This window comes from Numenius arquata, chromosome 1, assembly GCF_964106895.1.
Source record: "Numenius arquata chromosome 1, bNumArq3.hap1.1, whole genome shotgun sequence".
NCBI classification, from domain to species: Eukaryota; Metazoa; Chordata; class Aves; order Charadriiformes; family Scolopacidae; genus Numenius; species Numenius arquata.
Window position 1 is genome coordinate 81,760,169 of NC_133576.1, and position 24,754 is coordinate 81,784,922.

Genomic DNA, 24,754 nt, shown 5'->3' on the forward strand with positions numbered 1-24,754 from the left:
AGATGGTGTGAGGTCTGCATCAGCAGAATTTGCTACAATAAATTTTTAGGGACTTACCTCCAAAGAAGAGCAAACCTGAAATGGCCAGGACTGTTGAGATGGACTTTTTCTGTTGCAAATACAGACAGGACAAGCACACTAACAAAAATAGTGACACTAGAGGCTAAATTTTGAGTTTGCACATTAAAGTGCCTTCTGCACTGAAACAGACAAAACCTAAAATCATTTTGAAATGGTAAGTGCTTTATAAGAAAGCACAGTATGGGTTTTGGAACAAACAGACCTCCTCCTTTCGCTATTGCATCTAAATTGCATGTTTTCACATGGTTTCCTGACAACAGTCAATAGGCACAAGCTCAGTGTTGCCATGGCTACAAATTTCACCCTTCTTTTGGCCATTGCAACTTCTCAAATGGACTGGCTTTCTCTCTAATACTAAATATAAAAATATAGATGTTTGCTGTACTGTTTTCAACTGATCCACCATCTCTATTTTTGCATGTCTTCTTGGGCTGCATGTACTGAGCCATGAGAAGGACAGAAGGTGGCCGAGCCCCCCAAAGAAGAAATGGGGGAGGGTGCCTGTTCAGAGGCATGACTGTAAGATAGCCGCTAAGACATTTTAAAATTCACTGTATGGAAGACAGAACACGTTGTTGGTGTCTCTGACTTCCATGTCCCGGTTTCTCTTGGGGTTTGGGGCCACGTGTTGACTTCTTGGTGTCTTGACTTACAAAGCCAGGAATACTGCTCATCTTTTAAATGGGTCAACACAAGATGAAAGCCAGGCCCAACTCATCTCAGCAGCAAAAGTCCCCCTGTCTTCAGCAAAACCAGGACACAGCTACTAGCCTTGAGCTTGGAGGAGCTTGGAGAGAGATCAGGTTGTGAAATGTTAGTTCAACCCAAGCATCATCCGTTAAAAAGGTTGAACAACATAGCCTTAATTCTGTGATGCAGTTACAGTCTCAGTGCCACTGCCACATTTTTATAGGACAGTTACTCTACTCTCAGGGTATGGTTGAGCACTCATGGCTGTGTTATGACAAAAAGGTAGGTTTATAGAGGTAGAAGGAATTGCAAGCATTTCACAGCGCTGGCCTAAATTCCATTAATTTGCAGAAGCAATCCCACCGACTGTAGGACTGCTTCCATAAATAAAGCCATTGGGATTTGGCCCATAATATTTTATAGACAAGCAGCAGTTACAAGTCAAGTACATTATAACTCTAAGTAGTAGTTTGTGTGGCACCACCCCTCTAGTAGTTGGACAAGGTATCAGAACTGACGCTTCAGCTCGTATGTTCCACCGAACCTTTGCCAGTCTTCCACTATAAATAAAAAGGTAGTTTGACTTCCATCATCAAAACAGCTAATTAAGTAATAGGGCATAAATACTCAAAGAAATTGACAGTCTTTTCTATAACACAGATTAATTCAGAAAATCACCATTTGCATACATCTCTAAGTCTCATCTTCACAGATGTTGATTCTGTCAGCTAGTTGCATTTCAAATTAATTTTAAAATAAACAGTGGGAAGTATACCTTTCAACTAAAAATAACTTGCTCTGAAGGAGATTGCAGGGTGCGAAGCATATATTCTGAAACGCTGTATTTTCTTAAAACTAATGTTTTATCATATACTAGACTCTAATGTTATAATAAAATGTTTAAACTGTCTTGAAAGGCCATTTTATATAACTATATGTTTTCTGGACTGCTGTTTCAGAAGGAAAATTAGATTTTTATGATGTTAAAAGAATACCTTTTCAAAATTAAGCTAGTGCTTGTATCAATGAGATCCACAACATGGTATTGGAGGTGTCTTTATACCTTGATGAATTAATTAAAATATATATTTTTTTAAAAAGCAATAAACTATAGTTATTTAGTGTGATTCAGAAGAAAGGATACTGCAGTGATTCAATTATCCAGTCCCTCAGGTGTTTTTAAAGCCAACACTGGGTGTATTACTTACCGTAGCGGCCACCTTATATTTCAGTTAGTGTCACACCAGCCAGGTCACAGACGACCATCGCTGCCTCCAGAGCTGCTCTGAGTGCAGGGAAACAGCGACTGCCTGGTTTAGCTTCACCTCCCAGTCACAAAGGGAAGCTGAGAAGCAGTGCTGGGCACTCATAGGTGGTTAGTTGTCTTCTTCACCCTCAAGCACCACTGCCGGCTATAAAGCAAGCTGAATTTCCTGCTTGTTTCACGCATGCTCCTCTAGCTACAGAAGGTCTCCCCTAGATAAAGTTTTGAAATGTTTCCTTCTCTGCATGTTTTACTTGGAGAGAGACTTGAGGTATTTTGCAGAGCTAGATAACAATTCTTGGTGTTTTGCTGGGTTGTGGGGTTTTTTTGCAGGACCTTCATTATGATTTTTTGTAAGGAAAGGAATCACTACTAAGAATCTGTAATGTTGCACAGTGTAAGGACTCGGCGTGTGTGGTTGTGACGGGGCACTAATTCAAATGGAGGATCTGGCCCCAGGTCAGCAGTGCCCTAGTTAAGGCCACGGTTACTGGCAGGAACATGCAAATGGAGGGCACTCTGCAAATTCCAGCCACCATATTTAGACTCTCCTAACAAACGACATGGCAAAGATTTTAGCTGACATTTACTGAAAGGTAGTTGCAAGCAGTTTTTTCTGTCTGCTGCTTCTAGTTTATGCTGGCTTTTTTTCTCTGTGGGATCTGCCTGTTCAAAGGAGAGGTTGGGACATTACATTTGGTCAAGATGTTGCTGATGTATAAATTGAAGTCTTCAGTTTAACTTCATCTCCCGGTGTGTGCAATTGCTCACTTGGATGCCTTGATCTGTTCTGTGCACACCTTAGCTTTGCTTCTTGTGAGTGATTTGGACTTGTAGGCTTAATCATCTCTGAAAAATTGATTAGTGTGATTTAATTCTGAAAAACGTCTGTAAAAATAGCTCTTAAATTCCTTGGTCTTAGCTAACAGTGTGCTTGTACTTCGCTCTGCTTCGGAGTGCCACAGAACATAGCAACAATAAGAAACCAAGCTGGATTCTGGTGTGGGCTTTATTTTTTGTGAGAGCCAGCAGGCAAATTTTTCACAAAGCCCTTAGCAGCCAAGTCTTTGAGGCCCCTCTAACAGAGTAAAAGTGTGCAGCTCTTCCTCTGGACATCTAGAGGCACCATGACCCAATTCTTATTACTTTAAAATACATACTAGTTAAAACGGACAGGAGAAAAAGCTTTAGTCCTAGGATCTTTATCAGTGGTCAGTGAGAAGGCCACACACTGAGCTCAAGCACTGGCCTCCTGATACTCATACTGCTTAGTAGTTAACTTTGTTCCTGCTTCCAGTGAACTCTTTCAGAGGCAATCCCTGGGCACCGGCAGGGGACTAGTTCTCTTCAACTGGGCACTCCAAAAAGGCAGTGCCTTTCACGCAGCGCCTTGCGTAACAAGATGCACCGGATTAGACTGTCCCTGCCTTACCCAGCCCTCCTACACCACATCAGCAAGCTTTGCAACTTGGACGCCCTCCTTTCAAGCTTTAAGCGTGTAGCATGCACCCTTGGTTTCACAATACAGAAACACTAGCCTGGCAAGCTGTGCCACATCCTTATCGTGACTTCAGATGGATGGAACCAGTTCCTTGTCACCAAATAGTAATGATGTGTTATCACCATAGGGACATCACATAGGGCCAGGAGGAGATGCAGAACCAAGTGCTGTATGCCTGCACGTGGACAGTCTGCTCCAGAGTAAATTGGCCTACACTGCAGGGTAGAAATCACAGCCTGGAGTAGACTCCCTTAAGGGTGTGGGTGTAGCCTTAAGGGTCCTGTTTGCATTTGTCTTAGAGAAGACATTGCTTTGTTTGAAAAACTCTGCAGACTTGGTAAGGAACAAAGTGTATGCCCATAGTTAATATTAGTAATATAAACTTGAAGTCTCCGCCCCCCCCCCCGCCCCAATCAGTTTTGCCAGCAGCTTTTAAAAGTTATTGAAACTCATTTTATTGTTTTTCAAGCACATGAGTTTATATATCTACATGTTTTTCAACTTTTCCATCATGCATTTGGGCTTAGGGTAAGCTGATGTGAAAGGGTGTCCAGGTACTGTTTTCTCATGGGTGTGACAAGAAGAGTTCCCTTGGGTCAAGTGCATTATTGTGTTAATCTGCTATTTCTGGGGGTGTCAGACACACTAAGCATAGACTTAATATACTTGTATCACCTAGTCAACATTTTGAATTCGAGCAATGCTGTTGTCTGGAAGCTGCATCGTTAATGTCTTCAATTTCTAACAATTTTTTTTTTTTTTAATGTATTAAACTTCAGTAAGATATCAGCTTTGATCCTTGCTGTCTGGAAAAAAGAGTACTTCTGATGTCAGGCAAAAGCAAAAGAAACTTGTGCAACAGTCTGGCCTCACTGAGAGATTTCAGACTATCAAGATCGCAGAGCACAGTCCTCCGTGTCTGTATCTGGTGTACACGTCATGCTTGCACATTGCTCAGGTTCAGTTAGATTTTGGTCTGTGCTGTAGGCTGAAGTTGGAGTTTCAAAGGTCTGAGGACATCTGAGTTCTAGGCTTATCTCGATTCATATATTCCTTTCACCAAAGAGCGTTGCTTGAAATATTTCCATTATTCCCTCTATTTTTGACATGTCCTCCTGGTCTGAAGGGATCTGAAAATGTTACAGGAACAGTTCCCCAAAGAATGCTATTTACAAAATGTATAGGGGAAGACTGTGTCAATAAAAACATATTATTGTAATTTGTAAATTGTTAATTTGTTTTTAATTCTTTTTCTTGCAGGCGTTCATGTCAATGTTTCAGATTCTCACACAGGAAGGATGGGTGGATGTCATGGATCAGACACTGAATGCTGTAGGACATATGTGGGCACCAGTAGTTGCGATTTATTTTATACTGTATCATCTTTTTGCTACTCTGGTAAGTCTTTACTTGTTACTGTACTGTGCCTTTCTTTGGTTTGAATTATTCTCAAAGTTCTTGTATTACTTATTTTTCTCAGCTACTTAAAAAGAATTGTGATGCTCATTTTCAGCATAGAATTTACCCTTCAGCTATGTGGCGCAAGGGGTTGGCCTTTGTTCTGGTCTGAGGTGGTGTTCTTCAGAAGATCCAAGTCACACTTTTAGACTAACAACTTGTTAGTAACAATTTTTAACTGTCTTGTACCTTCGCAGTTCTAATGATTGCAGAGTTAAGCAAGTGCTTTTATTCATCTTGTAGATATGGTCTCCTCAGCTTCTGTTGCATTCTCTTGGCAGCAGTAATTAAAGTGAGAAGTGTAAAGCATCAAGATATAAACTCTTGAATAGAAATCACTACTTTTCTGTTGCCTGATGCAAAATCAATGCATGGAAAATACATGATGTAGTATATGAAGCAATAAAAGGATGAGAATTAATGCAGCAGTTCCTGCATGTGTGTGGAAATGGGGATTATATCTAAAAAAACCCCATTTTTTCTGTATGCATTTTTGTATAGAGAAAATGGTAAGGAAAACAGCTTTTTGGATATCCTCTATCAATAAGGGCTTGGTACTGTATTTTGAATACCAACACAGAGAAAATATCACAGTCAGAGGAATAACCATTTTACACACCCTTAATTCACTCCTACTTTTACTCACTTTGCATTTTGCATTCACTGCAGTTTTTGATGCACTTATTCTTATTTTCACTTTTTTTCACTCCATTTCCTTTCTTTGCTCAGTTGTCTATTTATATAAGGTACTAACTGTATTTATGCAATCTCCATCAGTTTCCATCTAATTCTTTTACTTTAGAGTATGTCCTGTTTCACTTCTAAAGACTGAATAATCCCACTGTTATTGTGGGTGCAGCCAGTTCCTTCATATGGATTGAATCTTAACCACTTTCTAAATGGCAGTAAAGTACATTTGATGCTCTTAAAGCTTTTTAACCAAATTAAAGTATAAGCCAAACAAACATACGTATCAGCGGATATATAAGACATGTAATTTCTTCACAAGGGTCAGAGGAGTCCTTGGGGTCTGGAAAAGCAACTTTCTATGCTGAAGTGATCTTTAAAACTCCTTGGGAAGTGGGGATAGAAAGCAAAAGGGAAGCGAGTTTTGGTCATGGATTTGAAAGCAGCTACTGGTTAGAAAATCTTATTGCTATTTTTCTGATTCTTCCCCAAGAACATTGTGTGAACTAGAATCCGCTTTTATCTCTCAGATGAGTGTTAAGTAACTCCATAAAGTAAATTAGTGTCAGGTGGCTTCTGTGCTAAAAATTCACACCTTAATTGAGAAGTAGCTTAGCTGTAAGAGCAGTTTTAGTATTCTGCTATATGTTTCATGTTTTGAAAGAGTCATCTGGGACTTCTCCATTTGTTTACTCAAAGCACTTATTTTGCTAGGAGCGAAGTCACTTTTCAGTACGCCATCCTCAGTCCTTTTACAGGGAATTTGCATTCAAGTACATGGTCCTTGCATTGCTTCCTAAGCGTACACATTTCTTCTCATTCACCTATGCAAATTCTACATGGACGAAGAAATTCTGCTAGGACAACTTTGCAGAATTACCTGGCCTTACGAAGTTGTTCGTTTCAGTTCTAAGATCTTCCTCAGATCCTGGAAGAGAAAAGCTATGTAGGACAGAGTTGTCTGGAGGCAAAAGAAGCTTGAAGACAGAAAATAACATGGAATTTGTAAAGGAGCACAAAAACAGTTGTGCTGCTACTAAAACCAAAGAGAAGTGTTCTAAGAATAAACAGCTGTCACTGAATAACAAGAGTGAAGTCAAATGAAGAAATGACTTTCACCAGCCAGAAGAGGGGGAGGATTAGAATTGAGAAGTGATAATTGCAGGCATTTGGCAAAGCAGACTGTAGAGCCTTGGAAATAAATGAATAGGTTTCACATTAGAAGGCAAAGAAAAGTTGAAGCTCAAAAAACAAACCCTCTGTTGGAAGCAAGGACTGTTATTAGTTGAGATGGCAGCGGAGGAAGTTAAACAAATAACAAGTTTGCGTTTAACTTTTCTTTTGTGGTACATCATCTTTGGTTCGTGTTGAAAAAAAGTGAAAAGTCAGTTAAGTCTTGATGCCTTGATACGTATCTGTGTGTGGAACAGCAAGACTGTAAGTGGTGGTATATTTAATGAATACTGTACTTCTTTTTAGTGTGGAAGTTAGTCCTTAACTAATTTGCTCTGAGCTGCAGGAACTGGAGTATCATAGACTGTATAAAGTATCTAAAGAAAATACAATACTGTAAAATCCTGAAAGAATGGTAGCAAAACTGTTCGTCAGCAATTAGGGATCAAAGTAGTTTGTGCCAAGGAATTATGTATTTTAACAGAATTCTGTCTTGTTTTGCCATTCTAAAGGCCATCTTAACTTCCACCGTTAGAGTAGTCGGATCACTGAAGACTGTATGGGGTGCTGTTTAAGTATGTGGGGTATATAATATGTCTTTTCAAACAGCTGCAGGAAATTCTACATATTGTAAAGCCAGTTTCCTCTAAGAAGAACATTTATTTTTCTGAACACTGACATTTAGAGTGCACCCTCAGCAAGTTTGCCAACGACACCAAGCTGTGTGGCGTGGTCGACACACTGGAGGGCAGGGATGCCATCCAGAAGGACCTGGACAGGCTTGAGGGGTGGGTCCATGCAAACCTCATGAAGTTCAACCAAGCCAAGTACAGGGTCCTGCACCTGGGTAATGGCAATCCCAGGCACAAATACTGGTTGGGTGTAGAATGGCTGGAGAGCAGCCCTGAGGAGAAGGACTTGGGAGCGCTGGTGGATGAGACGCTCGACGTGAGCCGGCAGCGCATGCTGGCAGCCCAGAAAGCCAACTGCATCCTGGGCTGCATCAAAAGAAGCGTGGTCAGCAGGTCAAGGGAGGTGATTCTGCCCCTTTACTCCGCTCTGGTGAGACCCCACCTGGAGTACTGTGTCCAGCTCTGGGGTCCTCAGCACAGGAAGGACATGGACCTGTTGAAACAGGTCCAGTGGAGGGCCACGAAAATGATCAGAGGGCTGGAGCACCTCTCCTATGAAGACAGGCTGAGAGAGTTGGGGTTGTTCAGCCTGGAGAAGAGAAGGCTCTGGGAAGACCTTATAGCAGCGTTCCAGTACCTGAAGGGGGCCTACAGAAGAGATGGGGAGGGACTCTTTATCAGGGAGTGGAGTGATAGGGCGAGGGGTAATGGTTTTAAACCAAAAGAGGGAAGATTTAGACTAGATAGAAGGAAGAATTTTTTTAAAATGCCCCATCCCTGGAAGTGTTCAAGACCAGCCTGGATGGGGCTTTGAGCAACCTGCTCTAGTGGGAGGTGTCCTTGCCCATGGCAGGAGGGTTGGAACTCAATGATCTTTAAGGTCCCTTCCAACTCTAACCATTCTCTGATTCTATGATTCTATGATTTTATAAATTTCTGGGTGAGAGTCCTTCCTGTCTTCTGTACCTTTATAGTTCATTGAGGGAAAGGGAACCCTGCTCTGGAACAAGGTCCAGATACCCAGCTTAGATGCAGTTTGAGTTCCAAACTCATTGTCTGGTGTACTAAGCTACTTAAATTTCATCTTCCATATAGGTGGGGAGTAATTTTCCAGTGTGATTGAATGACAGGTAAACTTACACTTCATTTAGAACAGTGGTGGACAGATATGTCTGCTCTGGTTGTCACTCAGTGGTCCAAGATCACAGAAATATTTTAAGCCTGTAACTCTTTCAACGGAGCTTAGATTCTTTCTGATATCTCTAGGAAATTGGTGCTTGCCTGTAAGGGCTCAGCATGTTTGAAGATATTTGCCTTGAACCTCAGAAACTAAAATCTTGACAGTTGCTGACAGCTGTAAAGCTATGTGTATACGAATGTACTGCCTTAAGATGTAAGTTGTCTGAGGATATATGCTGAACGGTGGTATCTTCCCTCGCCTGCATCCTTGCTCTCCTAGTTCTGTCTCCTTCTTAGCTCTATCAGTCACATTTTCAGCTTATCTGGCCTCTGGTCAGTTTCTCTACACAAGGAAAATAGAATAATCTGATATACACTTTTTTACCCCGGTATTCTTCCTCCTAGATGCCTATCTACACAATATTTCAGGTTTAGTAAATTACAGTTCATGATTTTCCTACACTGTAGCTCCCAATGGATGCAAATAATGAGGCAGCTTACTTTTCTTTCAAATTGGTGTTAGCTACTTTGCACAGAGGCACTCTGAGCAGTGAGCATAAAGTAAATTAATGTTAGGTGGCCTCTGTGTTAAAAATTCACACCTTAATTGAAAAACACCTTAACTTTACGAGTTGTATTAGGATTCTGCTTTGTGTTTGGTGTTTTTTCAATTATTATTTATTTAATTTTCTTTTCATGTGAAGTACATTTTTATGGGTATATTGTTAAACATACATAATGCATTGGTCATAAAACCTAGAATTCAAAATTTTAAAATTCATACAATAATTGTATGATATGCTAAAAACTCATTTACTGCTTGCAAAATGGCTAGCAGACATATAGTAGCACGTGATATTAGTTCAACAGATGTCAAAGTCAAGAGTCCCATTTACATCAGTAGGGCCCTCATTTTTCCATGTCATTTCATAGTACTTCTTAAGAAAAATAAGACAAGTTTTAACAAATAATTTGCAATTGTTTTGTAGATTCTACTCAGCCTGTTTGTTGCTGTTATTTTGGACAACTTGGAACTTGATGAAGATCTGAAGAAACTTAAACAAGTAAGAACATGTTTTTCTTGTCCTTGGAGGTAGTTTCAATAAAGCATTACTTTACTGGTGTTTTTATGGTAAAAGATGGGAAACATCTTCATCTAAATGAACAAAACAGTAGATGTTGAAGAAAATAGCAGTATTTTGTTAGCTGGCCATCACACAGTATGAGGTAGAAATTAAGAGATTGTAAAAGAGATTTATAAATTGTTTTAAATATTCGATGAAAGTCAATTTAGATAGTTATGTAATTAAAATAATTTTAAAATCACAGCTAGGTCATCTTTTTGCTTATAATCTAGTGGAAGATGTCCCTGCCCATGGTGTGTGTGGGTGTTAGACTAGATGATCTTTAAAGGTTCCTCCATACCCAAACCATTCTGTGATTCTATGATACTTTATGAGGACACCATAGCACCATTGCAGGGGAGAGTATTGACAAAGTTCCACAGACAGGTCTAGATTGAATAAGTTACGTGAATGCTAAAGAGACTTGACAAAGTTAACTTGCATGATTGATCCTCCAGATTTGGGGACCAAAGGTACCAAGAAGCCATTCTGTCATGCTTGAAACCCCAAAGGACAATCACATAAAACAAATATAACTAGAGAGTTCATGTTGGCCATTCTTACCTTGTGCGCAAACCACCAGAGAGGAAGATATCTGTCGCTTTTACATAAATACATAGCTGTGCTTTAATCTGTGCAAAGAGGAGCAAAATCATCAACATTTGCGTATTTCATGCACAAAATGCTGAATTGAGATCTTAATATGTGGGATACTATTTTGTACTATTTGGGTTATAGCCTTCTTTCACCCATCATTTGCTGGTTTTGTTCACCTTGCAGGTGCATCAGCAATTGCTGTAGAATTATGTTTTTTCAATTATTGAAAAATAACCACCCAGACATAGAATCACAGAATTATAGAATGGTTTGGGCTGGAAGGGACCTTAAGGATCATCTAGTTCCAACCCCCCTGCCATGGGCAGGGACACCTCCCACTAGAGCAGGTTGCTCAAAGCCCCATCCAGGCTGGTCTTGAACACTGCCAGGGATGGGGTATCCACAACTTCTCTGGGCAACCTGTTCCAGCATCTCACCACCCTCATTGTAAAAAAATTCTTCCTTCTGTCTAGTCTAAATCTTCCCTCTTTCATTTTAAAACCATTGCCCTTCTGTTCCGGATGTGTTGCAGATGGAGTAATTAACTTCACTTGTAACAGAGAAGCATTGAAATATTTATTGATATAAAACAGTGATTTAACAAAGTTGATAATAAATGTGACAGTGTTTGACAAGATTTGATGGCCAAGGTACACTTGGTTATTTACTGCATAGAGGACAGGGTGAGGCAAAACTGTCAGGAAGATCTGAGGTTCAGAAAGGACCCCCTTGCTTTCTAAACTTCTCAGAGAGGAGTTTAGGTGCAGCTGGATCCAATCCTAGTCCCAGACTTGGTCAACGATTTATGTCTAAAGGATTATATCTGCGCAATCAATCCTTTATATCACTTAGCTAAGATTTCAAGTTTAGCATGCTATTAACCACTTACCAAGGATCTGTTCCAGCAAGAAATCTCTAAACCTCGAGGAGTAACCTTGAGCAGCGTCCCTGCTCAAGTGGAGATCCTGTCGTGCAGCTCACTGCCATGCAGGAGAGCTCAATGGGCTCTGGGCTGTCCACTATTTATGGGGGTAAGATAACTGACCTATAGTCATATTTGCATAGGAACAACATGTCTAGGTCCCTATTCCAAACAGCGTTTGGCTGTTTTGCCATCCATCCCCCAAAGTGTAGGTGCAACCCATCACAACTACCACTGACAGTTATGGCTGGAGTGGGAGCCAGAGAGAGGGGAAGGGGGAGAGCATACCACCACACTCCACCCTGTGACTGTAGTCAATTCATCTTACCTTCACAGAGTGTTGGTACAGTCATCTCTTGCCTCTGTGCCATAAATAGTATATTGATAGTTTGTGCGCTCAGAGATCCACAGTAAGTAGACAGTAAAGCACTGCTATTTGTTATTTGTTAATTTGTATGTTTTGGCTGGTTGAAGTTGGTTTATTTGTTTGATCATGTACCAAACCTTTATATATAACATAACGATAAGTAACAAACATATAAAAGTTAGAACCAGCAAAATCACAACTGGGTGAAGCATACGATTAAACACTCCTGATGCTGTTGGTGACCATCCAAGAAGAGTTTCCCACCAATGGTGTTCCCCATCCTTCTTCACTCTTTACAAGACGTGGTGTATCTCTTCTGTGTCACGCTGAACGGTGATTAGTTTTGTGTCCATTGTTTCAGTTTTGTTCTAGCAGCTGACAGAGGTCATTGTGTTGTAGTAGTTTCTTCACCAATGTAAGATTCATTCTGATTGGGGTAGGCAATAAATCTTGAACCAATGTGTAATTAGATTGCAGCAATTGATAAGACACGACAGGAGCTGAATAATTAAAGTCACATCCCATAACTTTAGTAAAGTTACAAATATTTGAGTGATTACTTGTATCTACAGTAATGTTATCTACAAATATAGTATTATACAGGGTTCTCTTACAAACACATCCTTTTCCAATATATACAAGTACAGTTTCAGGATTTTCATTGAGATGTATTTCAAAATGACATTTTGTTCACTGTCTTGGGCTGTGATGGTGTTACTCTCACAAATAAATCGTTGTTGTTCCCATACAACTTATGTGTTATCAACAGTCTGCCATTTGTTCCCATTCCATTGGGCCCACACTCTCTGTTCTAATGGATAGAGTACAGTTTTGTCATGATTTAATCCTAACACAATGATTGGGTATATGGTGTATACTGAAGCATTGTGTATTGTTAGGACAAAAGCTGTAGCCTTATTGTTGATGGAGTCATAAGTAAAACTGACTAAATACCACCAGGATTGGAATTCCCTTTCAAGTTCAGTTGCATTATCCCAGATCACCTTTCGAATTTCAGTGGGTAAGGTACCTTCTTCACCTTCTCATAATTTCTGCTACTGTAGATTGCATCCACAGTGGAGCTTGTATACAAGTAAGAGCTAGAGAAGCATTGGTCTGGACTACACCAAGGATGTCCACAGTCAATTGGTGGTCCCTCTTATTTCTTTCCCACTGAGACAATACATAAGATAAGAGCCATTGGTTAGTTCCCAGTGCTAATAGAGAAGACCGCAACGGGTGTTCCAATTTGTTTAAATCACTTGTTGTGCTTAGTTTATTTGCGAGTACTTCAGTGTCTATACTATTTAAGATTTCCAATCTTGTCCCTATGATACCAGTCTCATCTCTCCTTGTTCGTCTTGGAGAGGAGAGGGTTTGCCCATTACTCTTCTAAGAGACCATGGTGCATTAAATAACACTCATTGTTGGCCTGTATTTTTGATCACATATGGTCCTTCAGAAATTTGTGGGGATGGGGTTTTCTCATCCTTTACAGTCAGTGCGGATGTTGCTGTACAAGGCTCAGTAATATCAATTTTAAATTTTAATGACAGTCCCACGCTATGGCGAGCCCAGAGGCAGACTACAAAAACAGGTTGTACTAAGTTAAAACTATACCAACAAGTCCAGTTTTTCAGAGGTGCAACGTTTCATACCGTTGATTACTGGATTTGATACAGTGAAATCTGAGATGCTCTTCTCATGGGTAGACCCATTGTTCATCTGGCACCCTATTTTAATTCTTTTTCCTGCCATTCCCCAAAGTTGGAGAACTTCATTATCAGCTTCATTTATCTCAGCTCCATTCATTTTCTAAGAATACTTCACTTCCATGCATGACCACAGTGGAAAGATTTAAATCTCCCTTCCTAGAGTGTATTCCCATACTCCTGGTGTGCTTAACACGAGCTTGAGACCATAGCCACTCTAGAGTTCTTTGACCACAGGTTAGAAGCAGCATTGTTAAGGTTTGGAATATTAACATGAACACATCATTTCCATTTGCCATCCTGCAGGGTGCTGTAAGAGAAAATAGAGACTTGTTTCAGTGGGGAGAGCCCAAACAGGTTACCTCATTAAAAAGAAGGAAAAATGCATCATGCACTAATTCTGTGTTTTGCACCACCGCTATCAGTAGCTTCTCAGGCATGTGGGCCACAAAGTTTACTTAAGGTCATAGGCACAGCACCTGTGGCTGGTAAATTGACCATCACAGGCTGTCCTGGCTGTAATGTTGTTGGATGTTCTCTTTCCTCAGTGGGTGGGGCATTGAGCTCAGTTTTTAAAAAGAATGCCCAGCTTACAGGGCTTCCAGTGCGCCCATATTGATTATTTAATGGATGGAGTACTTTGGAAAGTCTCCTATCCCATTGAGCCTCATGTGGTTTGAGATTCCTTTTCAATAAGCCATTAGCTCTTTCTACCATGCCATTTGATTGAGGGTAGTATGGGGTGTGGAATACCCATTTAATTCTCTCTTGTTTTGCCCAATTTTGCATTTCTTTACATGAAAAATGTGAGCCATTATAACTTTGGATAACATCAGGAGTATGTAAATTTGAGAACCAAACTGATAATGCTCGCACTGTATTTTGACCATCGGCTCACCAATACTTAGTGGCTATGAGCAAGCCAGAGACTGCTTCCACTCCTGGGAGGATCTATTGATATCCTGCAGAGGATTTAAATGGTCCAGTATAATCAATTTGCCATATAGATCATGTAGAGGTGGTGTTTTATGAGGATGATCTGCTTGCAATCTCAGTCTACACTGGGGATGTTCTTTAAGAACAGTTTCACAAGTCTTCCTGTTTATAGGACAGCCTTTACTCTGTGCAGCAACGTAAAGTGTTTCTTTACCTGTGTGGCCTAAGTTTTGATGTAACCGTTCTCCCAATCAATACCACTCGGAATCTAAGGTGATTTTCCTTCTTTCAGTTAGCTCATCTACCTTTTGATTTCACTTTGTGGCTGGTTGATTATGCTTAGCATGAGCTTTAATTCATCCCATGGATTAAAAGGTGTTTTCCTGGCTATATCCAGCAATAACTGCCAGTCTTTGCTTCTCCGAACTGGGGATCTATTTACTTCCCAATAAAAGGTTTCCCAGTGACAGAGCCACTGTGTGGCACTGGCCCATACAGTGTAACAGTCTACATAAATAATTTTTGCTCCATTCTGTGCTGCCAAAACAACTGCTCTTATTTCTACTTGTGTACGGCCTTCACCTTCCTCTATTACTTGTTTGCCAGTTATAATACCTAATGCAACAGCCTTATATTGCTATTTACCGTTTACCCTTTTTGCTGAAGCATCTGTAAACTAAATGTTTTCTGTTGGAGTTTTAAAAGGTTATTGTAACACTAAAGGGTCTGTGTTTATGGGCATCTGCAATTTGGAAACCTTAGTGCGTCCTTCAGTTAATTGCATATTTTCTGCAACTCCTGTTAGGTAGGCACACCATTTTCTGATCGTGGGCCTTTGTGCAACTCCTTCTAGGGGAGCAGACCCCTTTAGGATTGCTTCTAGTGAATTAAATGGTCTTCTAGTTTGCACAGGTTGTCCCTGATGTATTTTCTCAACTTGTTTAAGTGCTCCAACTAAAGACAAAAGTCCTGTTTCCCATTCAGAGTACCATTGTTCTGTTTCTTCAAATGCAGTTGAGATAAACAATAGAGGTCTTTTTGGCCCATCGGGGCCAGTTTGGAACAGATTACAGTGAGCAGCATGTTCTTTGAAATCCCATTCGGCTATGATAGGGTTGCGGGAGTGCACTGGTCCCAGTGACTGGTATGTTTTTAATTATTCAATTAGAGTTTTTACCGCCTTGTTATGTTCTGATTTCCACTCCCAGGATGTGCCTTTCAGTAAGAGTGAGTATAACAGATGTGAAAATCCAGGCACATGCTTCCTCCAATATCCCGAAATTCCCATTAATTGTTGTAACTCTTTTCTTGACTGGGGCATTTGCAGCTCTTCAGTTTTTCTTAAGGTATCTGGAGGAATCACAGCACTGCCTGGTATCCAACAAGTAACTAAAAATTCTACTTCTTTACTTGGTCCCTGACGTTTTCCAGGTGCAACCTCAATTTCTGTTTTATTTAATGCTTGCTACACTGCCGCTGCCGCTTTCCCAACCATTTCAGAAGTTCCTCCAATCAGAATATCATCTATATATTGGTACAGTTTCACATCTTGGGGGAATGAGACTTGTTCAGCAAGTGCAGCATGAGCAATTGTGGGTGAATGTTTATACCCCTGTGGGAGTCTGTTAAAGGTATATTGTATTCCCTCCCAAGTGAAAGCAAACTTCTCTTTATCCTCCTCCTTCAAGGGAACCATAAAGAACATATCTCTTACATCCGGCACCACCATCCCTGGGTGTGCAGCTGCTTGCAAAGTAGCTGTTAAGTTTGCAATGTTTGGTACAGTGGCTGTTAGCAGGCCTGTATTAGCATTTAGTGAGTTATATGGGGAGTGGGTTCTGGAGATCATTTGTCGTTTCTCCAAATCATCTATGACTTCAGAAATTCCATTTCGTGCCACAGCAGAGATCAAATATTGCGGTACATTAGTGATCTTTGACTCAGGTAGCGCGGGGGCTGCGCGGAGCACACGCGCTGTGGCCTGCCGGTGTCTGCCCACGTTGGGGTCCATGTTTGAACCAAAAGACCACATGTCGCGACGGAGGGAAGACAGGGCCACTCAATATGAGTGATCAGCAAGCTTCGTTTATTGATTCACACAGTGGCCTTTTATGTTCTAACATAATTAGCTCATACATATTACAAAAGTTAAGCTCATGATTGGTTAGTTCTTAGAAAGATCAACTCCGCCCTTGGTTCCTTCTTTACAGTTACTTTCATCCTCTTTTCCCATGCCTGAGCAGCTGCAACCTCCCTGTTATCATACAACAATTATAGTCAAGGACAAGGTGTCTTTACCAGCCCAGTAGTTACGGGGGCTGAATCCGATGTTTCTCAAACTTTTGCTCGGCCAGCTGGATCATGTCTACGTGACCCTTCTCAGCTAGCCATTCTCCCACAACCACACACTGCTGTTTGGCAGGCGCCGAGTTCAGCCATTTAAAACATCAAAACCTACAATATTTTCATGATGTCCTTTAATTGCAAAGCAACTAGACTACATGTGCTTCTCACCCCAGAGCCATAAATTAAACTTGGCAGTTTGGCACACAACAGTCGCTAGATTCATGCCAGTAACTTTTACTCTTTGCCGTCCGGACTGCACGCCCAGGTTCTTGGCATCTTGTTGTGTTAGTACCGAAATTTGTGCTCCCGTATCTATTAAAAACTTTACTAATTGTCTTTGAGGACCAACTGGAATTATTATATATGGGTCATCATCACTTATCCACTGATAAGCCTCCACTTACAGGACAGGCAGTCCCAGTTGCTTTCTGGACATCACTCATTTTTTGACTTCGTGTCCTGCAGTTCCTCCCTAGGTGGGAGAACGGGATTATCCTCTTTCAAGGAAGTTGAAATATGGTCTTTGCTTTCACTGTTACCTTGTTTCTGGAATGCTTCAATCAGACTGAAGATAATGCCAGTAGGCTGACCTTGAATTGCGGCTCTGGGAATGCCTAGGGCTAATACTTTCCTTCATAATTAATTCCTCCATTCTCGAGACTCTGTTTACAAGTTTTCAAATTTATTTCCCTTTGATTGAATTCTTATTCCCTGTTTCAGGGGTCTTACTTTGTGACGGACTCCCCAGGATTTCTGGTGGTGTTTTTCAACTGCTGCACCAGCCCAGCACATTTCACAGCTGTAGTTAACAATGCTGTGCATTAATTCTGCCCATGTAGGGAGTTGCCTGGGAGGATTATTGCTCTGTTTATTATATTCAGTTTAATTAATAATTAATCTCATCCCATTTTGCAACTCAATGGGGTTTAAAAATTGCTGGGGTCCTCTAATCAATGTTTTTAACACTGCAAAGTCTGCTGTAGCAGGTAGCGGGACATGGTGGTGTCCTTGTTCTTGCATGGCTTGTATGTAAGTGGCTTTTGTGACGGCTGTGGATAGCTCACTTACAGATTTAATGGGGATTATGGAGGGTTCGCCTCGCTCCATGCTGTCAGTTCCTCCAGCCCAATAAGTTACTCGGCTGGTGATAGAATGGGATGTATTTGTTGGGTCGGGTCCTAAATTTAAGAAAACTCCCAGACCCCAATAGCCACTGGCTTCATCCTCACTTAACATTATTCAGCCACCGCCTCTTAAGCATACTCGCCACAAGTATTCAGTTTCAGTTTCACCTGGGTTTCTGCTATATCTCTCTTGCAAATTTGTCAGTTGCAGTGAATCCCAGGGGATGGTTCGCATAGTATGCTGCGGATTACCACCGCGATGCCCTGCAGTTATTTGTTTTAACAGTGGGTCTGGCTTCATATTCAGGAGGATTTGTGGGGAACAAAGGAGCATCTTCTTCTGACTTGCTATCATTGGGATCACTCCAAATGTCTCCATCCTAGTCGTCAGGGGATACTATCAAGTTTCCTGATCTGTACAATGCCTGAGGTACAGGGAGCCTGTATAAGCATAATTTGGATCTTTTCTCCCAATTTTTGCTTTTTCCTCTTTTCTTCCTGTGATTGTTTTTGCAGTTGTGCAATTTTTAAAGACAGCAGTAACTCAGTTGCCTTCCTGTTCTCTATTTCCTTCCCTAGGTCCTGCTTTTTCCTATTTCTATTTCTATTCTTTCTTGGTACGCAGCTTCTAAACAGGTACCTAACATCTTGCAGATAACTACTTTCTCTTTTCCATCTTTTGTGCGGCCCCTAATTGCTCTTAAGTGCTCTTCAACAGCTTCCCAATTGTGCCAGTTGTCACAAGCCCATTCCTCTGAGAATATGGGACTCAGATTCACTCAGTGCCTCCCTAAATAATCAGTGATACTACTTGCCATCCTGCCAGCTACGCCATTTTGTCACAGTCAGAGCAATTAACTTCACTCATAAGAGAGAAGCAGTGTAATATTTATTGATTTAACAAAGTTGATAGTAAATGTGATAGTGTTTTATAAGATTCGATGGCAAGGTACACTTGGTTATTTACTGCATAGAGGGTCAAGGAGACCCTCCCATTGAGTCAGGATGTTCAGAAAGGACCCGCTTGCTTTCTAAACTTCTCAGAGAGGAGTTTAGGTGCAGCTGGATCCAATCCTAGTCCCAGACTTGGTCAACGATTTATGTCTGAAGGATTGTATCTGCGCAATCAATCCTTTATATTACTTCGCTAAAACTTCAAAGTTTAGCATGCTATTAACCACTTACTTACCCACGATCTGTTGCGGAAACAAATCTCTAAATCTCGAGAAGTAAAACTAACCCTGAGCTGAGTGGGAGTCCCTGCTCAACAGATCCTAGTGTGCAACCCACTGCTGTTCAGGACAGCTCAAGGGGCTCTGGGGCTGTTCACTGTTTATGGGGGTAAGATGATTGACTTATAGTCATATTTTCATATTGACCACAGTACCAGTATTGCTCAAGTTAGCCCTTGGCTATTGTGTTGTTACCTGTCTCACCAAAACCATGTTGAGCCCGGAGGAGCCATCACGACTACATGCACCCATTGTGAACACCACGGGCGGTTATCACCTGGGCAGGGTTATGGGAGAGAGAGGTCAGGTTGGCAGCTGGGGAGGGGGAGCACACTGTCACACCTTCATCCTATCACTACACTCCCTGATATAGAGTCTGTCCCCATCTTTCCTATAGGGCACTTTTAGGTTGAAGTCTGCTATAAGGTTTCCCCAGAGTCTTCTCTTCTCTAGGCTGAACAACCCCAACTGTCTCAGCCTGTTTTCATAGGAGAGGTGCTCCAGCCCTCTGATCATCTTTGTGGCCCTCCTCTGGACTAGCTCTAACAGGTTCATGTCCTTCCTGAGTTGAGGGCCCCAGAGCTGGACACAGTACTCCAGGTGGGGTCTCACCAGAGCGGAGTAAAGGGGCAGAATCACCTCCCTTGACCTGCTGGTGATGCTTCTTTTGATGCAGCCCAGGATACAGTTAGCTTTCTGTGCTGTGAGCACACATTGTCGGTTCAGGTTGAGCTTCTCATCCACCAACACCCTCAAGTCCTTCTCCTCAGGGCTGCTCTCAATCCATTCTTTACCCAGCCTGTGTTTGTGCGTGGTGTCAGCCCATTGGTGCATATTTTAATGAGCTGAGGAAAGGCAAAAGGTTGGGAGGTGACATAGCCAGGACATCTGGCCCAAACTGACCAAAGAGCTATTCCATACCATACGACATCATGCTCAGCAATAAAAGCAAAGAGAAAGGAGCAGAACCCCGGCTGCGCTGTGCAGAAGGAGGAGCACCAGCAGGAGGTGAAGGTGCTGCAGGCTGAGCTGGGGTGCAAGTGTCTCTAGTCCCAGGAGCTGCACCATCAGGAGGTGCAGAGCTCCTGCTCTTCTCAGGGAGATGGACTTCAGGCCCTGGCAGCAGCCAGCTGCCCCATCGAGCCTCAGTCTTTGTGGTTGGCACTACAGGAGAGAGTCCCCAAAAGCCGCAGTGCTGGGCAGCACATGACATGCCAGGCTGTGGTGGGTGCTGTGCTCCTGGTGCCAGACCCTGCAGGGAAGAACTTCATGCTTCCTGGGAACACCTGCAGCCAGCTGCTGGAGAAGAATGCCTACCAGCAGCGTGTCCTGCAAAACCTGGAGAGGCAGCACAGTGCCCTTGAGATGGAGAAGCATCTCCTGAGAAAAAAAAGCTCTCCAGAAGCATGCAAGCAGTCAGAGTGGCTCCAGCAGAAAAATGCCAAGCTAACTGCCTTGACCAAACAGCTGAAAGAAAGATGCAGGCATCTGCAGGACACCATCAAGCACCTGATGAATACACCAGCAATGCTGAGGAACCATCCAAAGCTCTGCTGAGGAACCATCCATGAAATTGGTTCGTCAGCGAGGAGCTGGAGAAAGGAGAGAGCCTGCTGGAGCTTTGCTGGCACAGGACCGCCAGAAGGAAGTCTCCCAGAAGGCAGATGAGGAGCTTCAGACCCAACTGGCTGCAGACAACGAGGGCTCATTTTGTGTGAGCACTCTCAGCCAAAGGTGTGAGGAGTTACAGAGGCAGCTCATGCAGGTGATGGATAAAAACGCCAGACTGGCTGAAGAAAATTCTTGTCTCCTTGGGCAGATGCGCTGGGCAGAAGAGGTGCAAGGTGAAAATGCTGACCTGAAGGGGCAACTAACACGAGTGGTGGAGGAGCGAAATTCTCTCACCCAAGTCATCTGCTCTCCTCGAGCCCAAGTGAAAGGTGCAGAGCACAAAATGCAAGTCGTGAGACAAATGGCAGCAGGTCCTCAGGCAGAAGTAAAAAGGAACCGCAAAGACCCTGCAACTGTTTCGAGCCCAGGTGAGTGAACTGGAGGATTGGTTTTAGAGCCCCTCAGAGACAGCTTGGGCGGAGGACAGTCCTGGGTCCTGCCTTCTTTCAGAGAAGGACCCTGCAAGCGAGACAGAAGAACCAGCAGCAGACACAGAGTCCATCATGCTGCAGGCTCTGGGACAGTAGCCAGGAAAGCTTTGAGCAGTCATAGCTCAATACAGCTACGATCCTTGTGATGGTCCCAGTGAGCACCCTGAACTGGAGGATGGACAGAACACTCTTTTGACAGGTGCTTGAAGACAGTTGGTCTGTTGGGAGGGCTGGCAAATGACAGAAGAGGATTCATCCCCTCTAATTTTGCCGGAGATTTAGACAACCACCTGGAAAAGGAGGACTGGAATGGTCCTTGTTGTATTTCCAGTCCCTGTTGCCAATTTTGGAGGAAGATAAAAAGAATCTAGATGTGGGTGTCAGGGGCTAATAAGTACAGAAACAATGGATTATAATAAACATGGCCTATATGACCCTCCAGAATACCTACAAAGGTGAATTTGTACTTAAAAGTAATTATTATTATCTTTTACTTTTAGATTTTCTAGGATGGGGGACCTCTAGAGTACAGCAGGTGCCTCCAGTGGGCCTCAACAAAGCCCAGATAAGGCCCCAGGGCATGCTGGAGGGTCCCATGCAGGCCCCTGCAGAGCCCAGCAAAGCCCCCTGGGGCAGTTCTGCCATGTCAGAGCACCACTGCTCTTAGCAGCAATGGGGACCCTCCTGTCGGGGCTGGTGGCTGTGCTTGTACTCGCTGTGGGGAGCAGAGAGCGGAGACAAGCGAAACACCATTACCCAAGGGACTGTCCACACAGGCATTGTTCATAAGCCAGGAAAACATGTTTGTGGGGCACCTCAAACCCACTGCTGCTCCTGCGTTCACCACCTGCAAGTAAGCTGAATGAATGGGCTGGGCTTGGCCAGGGCTTTCCAGAGCGTCCCCACATCCCTTCCCCAGCATGAACCAGTCCTGCTGGTCTTTTGGCTCGGAGATGGTTCTGCTGGCTTCCTGCGAGTGTTGCCCATTAAAGCACTTCTGAGTGTGAAGCCTGATGCCTGACTGTATGACTGCTGATGGAGTACCGCACCACACGTGTGTATGTGTGTGCAATTGCTCTGTGTGTGCAATTGCTGCAAATTTTCAGCTTACTCATAGCAAATGAACCTTTCAGGGGCCAGTGCTTGGAGGGTGTCCCCTCCAAGTTCCAGGTGTTCCAGGAGTTCCAGGTGGCCACTCCTCCTGACAGAGAACTGCAGCCCAAGCTTTACCGAGTTCTGAAGTACTGTCAATTTTCTTCTGGTTTCCCAGAATAGAAAAATTTTCATAAAGTCTGCATAAGTTAGGAGCACAAATCAACTTTCTGAGGTGAAGAACTTAAGATATGAAATCCTGTCCAAGGTGGCTGACGCTGCTTCACTTGTATTTATGCTTTTGAAATGTTGCTGTAAACAGTAGCATCTCTTCAAAGACTATCAATCAGAACTATGAAATGTATTCCCTTCTGGTATTTTATCCAAACAAATTAATATTATGCAAAGTGTTGCATGTTTTAAAAATACCTAAGGTAAAAGGAGGTAAGAGGTTGGTTTCTGGAGCTGAAACATATGGAATTACTGGAATGACTGTATAACTGATAAAGCATCTAGAACAGAAAAGGTTTCCTGTGGGGTAAATGTGATGTTACCAAAGGCTCAGTGCTGATTGTTGCTGTGCGCTATTGTACTGAAATATTGGTTGTCTTATCTCAGAAGATAAATCAGAGTTTTTAATTCAATTATATTTTGAATTCTCCACTAAAAAAAAAACAAAAAACCAAACCTGTAAGAAGGAGGATTGTAAGGTTATTGTTATATTTGAATCAAGACCATTTCTATAAATAAATAGATCTGTGTTGCTGCACAGGAAAAAATTTTACATTTATAATTAAAAGCTGAATGATGTTCCCAGGGAGGAATCAAATAATTCAACCTGTTAATGGAAAGGACATTGATTTGGTGAAAATGGTGAAACTTTAATGCTCTCAAAAGTCTTTCCATCCTCATGTTTGCATTTTTTCCCTGACTTTAATGGTTGTAAAGCTTGAGGCCCAGGGTATTTTCAGATGATGAAATGTTGAATGGTTTTCGAGGAAGGAAGGAGAATATATTTAGGCCAGAAATCACACCTAGCTAATAATCCCTTTTGGGATGTGTCCTTATTAATTTTCTTGAACTTGATAAGAAAAATATTATTACTTATCTTTCAGATTATTGGGTAACGATTAATTAGTTAATATTTGCAATGTGCTCTAAAATGTGAACTGATATGTAAACATTTGGTATTCATATTGGTTCAGTAAATGTGTTTAAATATGAATAAATCAAAGCAAAAATACATTAAATGACTAGGAAAGTTTAAGTAAGATTGTAAAATAATGTATTTAAAAGCTATTAAACTTCTAGAATTAAATTTGCAGTGCAAATCTAGTTAAGGATATACATCATGACTCAGTTTTTAATTACATCATTACATAATACTCTTTCCAAAAGTCTGGCCTCATTTAGTGCAAAAAGTAGATAGAGCTGACTTTAATAATCCACTAGTCGATATTTTTTCTCTTTATTGTACAGTGTGTAATCCCTGTGCATTATTTATTGCACAGTATTCAAGCTTTGCTACGAAGTCAAAACTATTAATCTCCTTCCTGACTGTTTTATGGTACCCCTCATAAGTGTCTAGAACAAACATAAAACTTGCAAAAGATTAATTTAGGAGATTTATTTAGCACCACAGGCACACATATGAATAGTATCTGTTTTTCCAAGACACCATTAAGCTGCCTTAAGAACAGAAGAACAGAATCATTCTTTGTAATTCTTACAGTTCCCTTCATTCGCAATACATCTTCCATCCTCTGCCACACATCTCATCCGCTTGTCTATGTCTGCAGTGGTAGCTCAAGTCAGGTGAAAAGGAGTTGTATTACAGCTCGTAGTCACCATCTGTCTATCTGTGCAATAAACTCAACCCTCTGCAGCAGTCCAGACTGACCCTAAGACACTCCTTAGCCTCCAGATGTGAGGTTGATCCTGCTCACCTCCCCATGAGGCCCCTTTCGATCTCAAGCACAAGAAATCTATCAGCTACAATCATCACTTCCTTCTCTTTTATTCCTGCCTTCTCCACCCTCTCCATAAACTGTTGCCCAAAAGTTAAAAAAAAAACTGAAAGGATTTCTTTGATTTCCTTTGCCTTTTGTGATAAAGTTTGGACTTTCATTTTAGAAATTCAGCATTCTAACAGGTTGTGAAGCATGACTTTACTTTACAACAGCTGTGTTAACTTTTCCCATTATATTTTCCACGTGTTTGCTAATTCTATTGTTACCACATTTCTATCAATTTCCCTACATATGAAGTCAGACTGATTAATTTCTAAATTTCTATGCTCTATCCTGAAGCCCTTTTCTAAAGCTAGTCCCATTTGCCACTTTCCTTTCTCTAGTTCCTGAGTTTATTTTGGTGACAAGGTATTCACCACCAGTAGTATGTCAGCGTTGTTATATCTGAGATCCTTTAGAAGTCTCTTACCAGGTATTGGAGAGTAACAAATTGACCTTATGTCAGTTATCTTCCAAAAGCTTTTCTCCTGACATTTTTGTTGGAGATTAGTCTTTGGCATGGTTT

At 41.8% G+C, this 24,754-nt stretch overlaps 1 protein-coding gene across 2 annotated transcripts in view; it reads left to right on the forward strand.

Annotated features, from left to right (window-relative positions):
- NALCN (sodium leak channel, non-selective) overlaps positions 1-24,754 on the forward strand; it is a 249,753-nt gene that overhangs the window by 133,754 nt on the left and 91,245 nt on the right. For both annotated transcript variants that reach the window (XM_074168527.1, XM_074168534.1), the window contains 2 exons: positions 4,797-4,934; positions 9,655-9,729. In XM_074168527.1, the coding sequence (XP_074024628.1) occupies positions 4,797-4,934; positions 9,655-9,729 (213 nt within the window). The remainder of the gene's footprint in view (positions 1-4,796; positions 4,935-9,654; positions 9,730-24,754) is intronic.